Source organism: Euphorbia lathyris, chromosome 6 (genome assembly GCF_963576675.1).
Source record: "Euphorbia lathyris chromosome 6, ddEupLath1.1, whole genome shotgun sequence".
In the NCBI taxonomy this organism is placed as follows: domain Eukaryota; kingdom Viridiplantae; phylum Streptophyta; class Magnoliopsida; order Malpighiales; family Euphorbiaceae; genus Euphorbia; species Euphorbia lathyris.
Window position 1 is genome coordinate 41989402 of NC_088915.1, and position 8584 is coordinate 41997985.

General features: G+C 34.3%; 1 protein-coding gene across 1 annotated transcript; it reads right to left on the reverse strand.

Moving 5' to 3' along the window:
- Nucleotides 1-2985: 2985 nt before the first annotated feature.
- LOC136232730 (peptidyl-prolyl cis-trans isomerase CYP38, chloroplastic) lies at nucleotides 2986-6530 on the reverse strand. Its single transcript, XM_066022103.1, has 7 exons — nucleotides 6205-6530; nucleotides 5504-5794; nucleotides 5168-5367; nucleotides 3990-4225; nucleotides 3624-3766; nucleotides 3427-3498; nucleotides 2986-3340 (listed from the first exon to the last, which is right to left on the reverse strand). The coding sequence occupies exons 1-7, from the start codon at nucleotides 6391-6393 to the stop codon at nucleotides 3113-3115; spliced, it is 1359 nt and encodes a 452-aa protein (XP_065878175.1). The 5' UTR covers nucleotides 6394-6530; the 3' UTR covers nucleotides 2986-3112.
- Between the last annotated feature and the right edge of the window lie 2054 nt (nucleotides 6531-8584).

Sequence of the window (8584 nt, forward strand, 5' to 3'; positions counted from 1 at the left end):
AAATATTTTCCAATATTGTTGTCAAACATAGAAAAATATTTTATTTTCCTGCACAATATTTTCTCTGTAAAATTTCTTACAGAACACAATATTTTCCCCCAAACAAATATGGCTTAAGATAGACTCGAAGATAAAATACCTTTGAACTCTAAAATATTTAAAATTTCAACTTTTGTTTATGCTCATTTTTCTTATACCTTTAAACTCAATAAAATATTTAAAATTTTAACTTTTGTTTATGCTCAACACATACGGAACATGAAATAATTATTACTACATCCGTTTCATATTACATGTCTTTCTAGAGATTCTTTTTTGTTTCATATTACATATCATTTTATATGATCAGTACGCGTTAAGTCATCTTTTTTTCTACTATAAAACGCGAGTTTATGGAAATTAATTAGAATAATGGATTTATTATAGAATAAATAAATATTAGAATCAATAACTAATGGACAACAACGTCTTTTTTCCAATATCCTTAATTTCTATATAACTCTCTAAAAAGACATGTAATATAAAAATGAGGGAGCATTTTGTATGCTAAATCAATTATAACATAACATATAATAACATTAGGAATAAATATTTTTTTGGGACCTTATTCCATATATATATATATACACACATAAATACATTAGTTGGTGTGCATTATTAGGTGCATTGGAGATCCACCACCTTCACCCATTTTTAACTGGGTATGACATTGCTTAGTTCCAACATATTAATATTAGGGGTTTAATTGAGTTTAAAGTTTAACCCCTTGTGTTACTTTCTAGAAGTTTTTAGGTTAAAAGCATCCTGAGACCTCTGATCTTTCATTGTTTGGTGCATTAAGCCTTCGATCTTTCATTTAGACACATTGAGCCTCTGATCTTTCATTGTTTGGTGCATTAAGCCTTCGATCTTTCATTTAGACACATTGAGCCCTTGATCTTTCATATATAGGTGTATTAGGTCCTTTTGTAAATCAATTCATATATGGGTGTATTAAGGGCATGTTTGGTTCAACTGTTAGCTAATAGATGTTGTTGTTGATGTTAGCTGTTATAATAAGCTGTTTGTTGTTGCTATTGGTTGTTTGTTATTAATTGTTTAATTATTAGTGTTTGGTAAAATTATAATAAACTGTTACTGTTAGTATATATTTATTTCTAATATGGACATGTTTTAAATTAATCTATAAATAAATTATAAAATAAAAAATATATTATACAAATTAATAAAAATAAATTATATAAAAAATAAAAAATAAAAAATTTATTGAACACAACAAAGCTTTGTTTTTCGATAATTTTGTTCTAGAAATAAAAATAATGTCAAAAAGGAAACACATTTTATGGAAATAAAAAGGATAATTTTGTCAATAACAAGTAACTACAAACAACTATCCATGAAAAGCTCTAAAAAGAGCTTTTCGTGAAAAGCTCCAAAATGTTGCAGTGTCCAGAGAAAATACTAAACGCTGCGGTTATATAAACCTAACCAAACGCTATGTTTCCTGCGGTTTGGAGTAAAACGCTAATAATTAAACAACTAATAACAAACAGCTTACTACAACCGCAAACAGCTAACAGCAACATCTATTAGCTAACAGTTGAACCAAACATGCCATTAATACATCTATATATGAATTGATTTACAAAAGGACATAATACACTCATATATGAAAGATGAAGGGCTCAATGTGTCTAAATGAAAGATCGATGGCTTAATGCATCAAACAATGAAAGATCAGAGGCTCAATGTGTCTAAATGAAAGATCGATGGCTTAATGCACCAAATAATGAAAGATCAGGGGCCTCATGACGCTTTTTGCCTTAAACAATTAATAACAAACAACCAATATCAACAACAAACAGCTTACTATAACAGCTAACATCAACAGCAACATCTATTAGCTAACAGTTGAACTAAACATGCCCTTAATACACCCATATATGAATTGATTTACAAAAAGACCTAATACACTCATATATGAAAGATCAAGGGCTCAATGTGTCTAAATGAAAGATCGAAGGCTTAATGCACCAAACAATGAAAGATCAGGGGCTCAATGTGTCTAAATGAAAGATCGATGACTTAATGCACCAAACAATAAAAAATCAGGGGCCCTAGGATGCTTTTAACCATTGTTTAATTATTAGTAAAATTATACTAAACTGTTACTATTAGTATATATTTATTCCTAATATGGACATGTTTTAAATTAATCTATAAATAAATTATAAAATAAAAAATATATTATACAAATTAATAAAAATAAATTATATAAAAAATAAAAAATAAAAAATTTATTGAACGCAACAAAACTTTGTTTTTCGATAATTTTGTTCTAGAAATAAAAATAATGTCAAAAAGGAAACACATTTTGTGGAAATAAGAAGGATAATTTTGTCATTAACAACTACAAACAACTATCCATGAAAAGCTCTAAAAAAGACCTTTTCGTGTAAAACTCCAAAATGTTGCAGTGTCCAGAGAAAATACTAAACGCTGCGGTTATATAAACCTAACCAAACGCTATGTTTCCTGCGGTTTGGAGTAAAACGCTAATAATTAAACAACTAATAACAAACAGCTTAGTACAACCGCAAACAGCTAACAGCAACATCTATTAGCTAACAGTTGAACCAAACATGCCCTTAATACATCTATATGTGAATTGATTTACAAAAGGACCCTAATACACTCATGTATGAAAGATCAATGGCTCAATGTGTCTAAATGAAAGATCGAGGGCTTAATGCACCAAACAATGAAAGATCAGGGGCTCAATGTGTTAAATGAAAGATCGAGGGCTTAATGCACCAAATAATGAAAGATCAGGGGCCTCAGGATGCTTTTTGCCAAGTTTTTATAGTAAGAAATCTATCTGCTGCAAATATGACAACCAAGGATGCAATTACAGCACAGGAACTCAAAATTTCCCAATAAATAGAAGACATGCACTATTTAATCTTTCTAGCAAACCCACAAACAAGAAGAAAAAACGAGAATGCTTGATAAAAAAAAATGCAAGAGTAGCAATCTGATAGACAGAAAGGAATGCAATCTTCCTCTAATTGGTTGGAATTGGAACAGGCCAAATAAACTCTCATTTTAACAACTATCCAGCAATCTTGTAACTTGGATTAACTAGATTCTCCAGTCCAGAAACCACTTGCATTGACTCTATCACATCACCAACCTTGAGATCCGCCAAATAATCCTCATTTTTTGTAATATATCCAAATACAGCATATCGACCATCCAATATATTTGCATTGCTCGGTGTCAGTTCACTTTCTTTCAGTAGCCAAAATATCTGGCTTGATCCTGAGTTGTCTTCAAACTCCTGTTTTTAATCAAACATAACATTTTAGAAATGAAAAAAAGCAATAAACATGACAAGGCCAAGCTTCAATTTCCTATTCAACTCACATCTCTGGCCATCGCCATTGTTCCAAATGCATTGAATGGAAGCTTCGTCTGTGCCTTGTATAAACCAAGCTCCTGTCAATTCATACACCATAAAATCAGAGATCCAACACAACACAAGATTATCTTAGCAATGAATAAAGCTAATACGTTAAAATTGAAGAGTGGCCCTGGAACAAAAAACAGAGAGAGCAGCTTACTTCCAAAGTTGCCCCATAGAAAGGAGATTTCTCCCCATCCACCATTATCTCCAATGGTATTGTCCTAGTTTTCTCCGTACTAGGATCAATAAAACCCTCTGCAGGACCAACAGGATCTCCCGTTTGGACAACAAAGCCATCCGCTGCAATAAATTGAAGGACACCTTTTAACTTATATCATAAAACATGGTTTATACCTAGAGGTAACAGGTCAAAGGTTATGTGAGAAGTTGTTTTAAGGAATTCTTGTAAGAGCTGCACCAACATACCTTAGTCCTTTCGATCTTTTACTATTATTATCTTTGTGATGACCAACGAGAAAAAAGATGCAATAGAAATGAATCAATTTGATGTTAACGATTTTACCTCTTTGGATTTCCATGCCATCATAGAAGTGCCTTTCCACCAAGTCTACGAAGTTCCCAGCAGTTACAGGTGCATTGTAACCATCCAAAACAATGTGAAACACACACTCCTCTAAATTCGGATTGTCTTTGACCTTGACCTTCATATCCACAGCGGCTCTTCCCTTCAAGAGAGGCATGCTTCGGTATTCCTCCGGAACTTCATAAGGGAAGCCATCCACCATATCCTCTTCAACACTGCAGAAATCCAATGCCCCAGGAACATCTCAGCTGCAGTCAATGACAAGGGTATATATGAGAATAGTTTATCTTAAGAGATTAACTTTTCTAAGTCCACAATTTCTATGTGAGAACTCGAGAAACTCAAAGAGGAGGGACGAGGTATCATATCAACATACTAGCATTGTTGATCTACACCCCATTTAACTAGAAAGAACTTTAATGTCCAGAATATTGTAACAGTAGTATTTTGAGCCACATTGAATTTTTACCTTCAATGGTGGAGTTCAATTCGCCTGATTTTTGTCAAGGTAAACACCCTAACATATTGGAAACCAAAGCAGATGATGATGACCTAACCATAAAAAGAACCCCAAGGCATCAAAGTTTTTCTCGTACATCACCATGTATGTACAGAGTGACGAATCCAGGGGATCAAAGTTTTTCTAGTACAGTCACTGACCCTGTAATGCCTAGGGTGCTTAATTGATTTTTTTTGGTGAGTTTACCCTAAAAAATTAAAGCTCCATATGCAGGTAAGAAGGTTCAATGGAGTTCTCCGGTGACGAGTGGGTGCTCAAGCCTTCTCCCTACCTCCCTAGATACCTCCCTGTATGTAAACTTATCTTCATATTCAAATCCAGTTGAAGTTTGTAAGGTTTTCTAATTTAAGCTACCAGTACCATACCATATTTTTGAAGCACTGTTGAAATATATGCAACATGATATAACCTTTTGTTGCTTTTAACTAACATTTACCTAATAACTAATACTCCACGTATTAAAGATATTGTTGAGGACCAGAATGTTATTCCACTTTAAACAAACACAGCAAATGTTTGAGCTTTTAAATCAGCATCTTAGACTTAGTCTTATGTTTCTTTTTCAACTCGTTCTCAACATCAATCATGGAGCTGAAATTTAAGCATGCTATTAGCAATTATTGTCAACATTACGTACCCTCCAATATAATTAAGTAGCTCCTTCTGTTTAGGAGCCACTGCATCTCTGTTCCTATCCTCAACAGCCTGTTGAAGCTCATTCATTCCAGCTTCTAGCTTGTCAAGTAGTTCTACTCCATGGTCCTTCTTTGATTCAGCCAGGCCTGAGATGATCAAACTCTTCCCCTGCTTAAGGGTTCGAGATGCCTGCTTCACATTCTATATTCCACAAACAAGTAATAGTCATGTTACCATTAACCCAACATTTTAAACAAAGAGGGAACTCCTAAGAGAATAACACCTCTACCACATAGCCTATTCATCCAAAAACTAGAAAGGGTTTAAGGAGTCTTACTCTTTCCACAGAATCAAGTGCCTTGACTCCAGCTATCTTGAGGCTTTCTGTGATATCTTCGAGTGGTTTCTGCACTTCCCTTATAGCTTTATTGTCAATTGGAAGTGCATATCTTAACAGTGCTCCTGGGTCCTTAATGGGTGGTCCAGATATTAACACGGCTAGATCAGGCAACGCAGGACTAGATGCATAAGCATTACCAGCCCAGTTGAACGAAGGTGATCCAGTAATTAATCCAACCGCCAAAGCAAGCGAAATTGCACAATGCTTCAGCGAAAATGACTTCCCACTCTGCTCAACAAATTATCTTCATTAATCATTTCAATTCGTGAAAATTACATAAACCTTAAAGAAAAACTGCTATATAATTTATGCTATGAATGCCCCAAATCCAAATCAACTCCTGCCAGTGAACAGGTTTTCTCTACCCTAGAGCAACTTTCAAACCCTAAGAGTTTTGAATAACTCATTCCTCAAGAGGCTGAAGTACAAAGAATCCAATTTTCAAATTCCCATTTTCTCGCTTGGTGAAATAAAATTTGATAACCCATGAAAACCCAAAGCATGAACTGTCTAAATCAACATAACCTTAGCCATAAATATCCAGCTACTGATTTAACAGTAGAGTCAATCGGAGGAAATCATAGGAAGTGAAATGCAGTAGTATGGTAGAGCATTACGGACCCTAGAAATCAACTTACTTGTTTATCATTGGGTTGAGGGTGATGGGAATTATTAATAGAGCATCTGGGTGCCGGCCGTCTGGTGCACCAAGCAGCAAAATGGTGGAAATTTGCAGAATCAAACCGACTTCTTGCTAAATTAGGCTTGAAGACGAGTTTAGAATCAGCAAGAGAGGAAGAGAAATGGCATTGTATGAGGGCTGCCATAGTTGGAGTTGAAGAAAAGCTCCACTAGATAACAAAGATATATGACATCAAGAATAGGAGAATGAAGGAGTGCTTGTGATAGAGAGATTAGCAGATAAGAATAAGATAGAATGCTGGTGAGCCAGGAATATAAATTATATAATGCAGGATGTGGTGGATGCTAGATTTCTCTTAAGGTCATCCTCACACTTTGGATAAGATTTTGTGTTCTTTTCAAATGATCTATCTTCTCGTTAGACCCATTGATTTATAAATGAATGGCAAACATCTCTCAATTTCATTTGAAATTTAATCCTATGTAAAATTTGGAAATCTTTCTAGCTATAATCTTTTATTGTTTAGAGGATTTTTTCTTAAAATCATGCTAATTATAACAATTATTCCTCCTATAGGCTCCGATTATAAATTATGCACTTTGTAGTGTTCTTTTTTTAACACTAGTTGAAACCGGTGAATTAATCACTGGTTTCATTGTGAAGACACCGGTTATTCAATAATCGGTGTTATTAGCATCTTTTTTCGAAAAAGTTGACACCAGTTATTGAATAACCGATATCAGCTATTTATAGTTTCGAAAAAGTGAGACTGGTTATTTAATAACCGATCTCGCTGACATCGGTTATTGATTAACAGGTGTCAGCTTCGCATGCGAATCAAAGAGAGATTCGCACAAGAAGCCTCTACTTCCTCCATGGGAGCAGAGGCGGAATGGGCAAAATGATATTTTGCCCCTTCTAATTTGAATTGTTATATATATATATATATATATATATATACACACACACACCTTTCTATTCATTCCACCCTCCTAGAAACTGTTCACTCATTTTCGCTATTCGCTTCTTCACTCATTTTCAGTTCTTCACTCAATTATATATGCATCTTTCACTTCTTCGCTCATTTATATATATACATACACTCTTCATTTCTCATGCCACTCTCTTAAAGACTTGTGTTCTTATAGACAATAAATGTGTGTAATTTATATTCTTTTATTTTATATAAAATATTGTTATTGATCTAATATATGTACTTGTACTATTTGCAGTTTAATTAATTTTCGGTGTTGAAGGAGCTTAGAAACTAAAGACATGTAACTTCATTTTTATGTATATATGTAGTCAATATATATTTGGTTACGTTGTTGATAACTGGTTACCTGATTCTGCTACGTGTCCAAAACGCCTTGGTAATCCGACGTCGTAGATAAGTTACAAAATAGCAACGTAGGTCAGACGGGGCCGGAGTCCGGTGAACCCGCTTCGATGACTAAGTTAGTTTGTGATTAAGACCAAATTGAAGGGTATGAACTAGTTTAGAGGTAGTAGTTAATGTATCGTATCTTGTGTCAATACATGCTTATTTTAGGGGTTTTTAGGTTAAGATTGTCACCTCTTTAGGAATGCTTATGGGACTAGGAGTCCTTATCCCTCAAGGAGTCAGAATCCTGGGAGAAATCCTTTATCTCGTAGGATTCCGAAAGATTCCCCTAGGATTGGGGTCTGTTTTCCATATTTGGGCCTCCATAGATGTCTTTGGATCGTTATCATTGAACTTGGCTCGCTGACGTTTGAACTCGGTGTTGAGGTTTAGTGTCCTATAGATAATTGTTGTAGGATATAAACCAGTTGTAAATGAATCATTCATTATCGTTTGTTTTATAAGATATAGTATGTTAAACTATATAAAGACATTTATCTTTTATCAGAACTAATTAAGTTAAATAAAAGAAATCTCAAGTTTATTTAAGTGATCATAAAGTGCTCATGCAAGTATGAAGTGAGACTAAACTTTATAATAAACCAATAAACTTAAAACAACCCAAGTCAAGTAATATGTTTATGGGATTAACATAGTGTTGTTGAGACTTGCACGCAATAGTGTCTTCTGCTGTGAACAGAGAGTTGATCTCACAAGCTTTAGATATTTGGATATCTAGATAGTTACATGGATCCAGTGAACGAGCTGATTAGGATTTGGGATCCGACTTGAGATAACAGGATGGGTGGATTTATCTAATGTCACTTGTTTCATCTTAAATGGTATTAGTAGGTGTAAGTAATCCTCAGACTCAAATAAACATTAATTAGTGATTCTGGATTATGGAGTGTGGTGCTTTGACTCTGTCCGAACACGATCCACTACAAAGGGTACTCTGGGGTGTGTGAGGCAGTAATTGGGTATCACATGA

Excerpts from the sequence above, each read along its gene's own strand:
- LOC136232730 (XM_066022103.1), bottom strand. The coding sequence starts at position 6,393 with ATGGCAGCCCTCATACAATGCCATTTCTCTTCCTCTCTTGCTGATTCT. Across the intron at positions 5,795-6,204 it reads CTCAACCCAATGATAAACAA|AGTGGGAAGTCATTTTCGCT; the intron begins GTAAGTTGATTT and ends TTTGTTGAGCAG. Across the intron at positions 5,368-5,503 it reads CACTTGATTCTGTGGAAAGA|AATGTGAAGCAGGCATCTCG; the intron begins GTAAGACTCCTT and ends TGTGGAATATAG.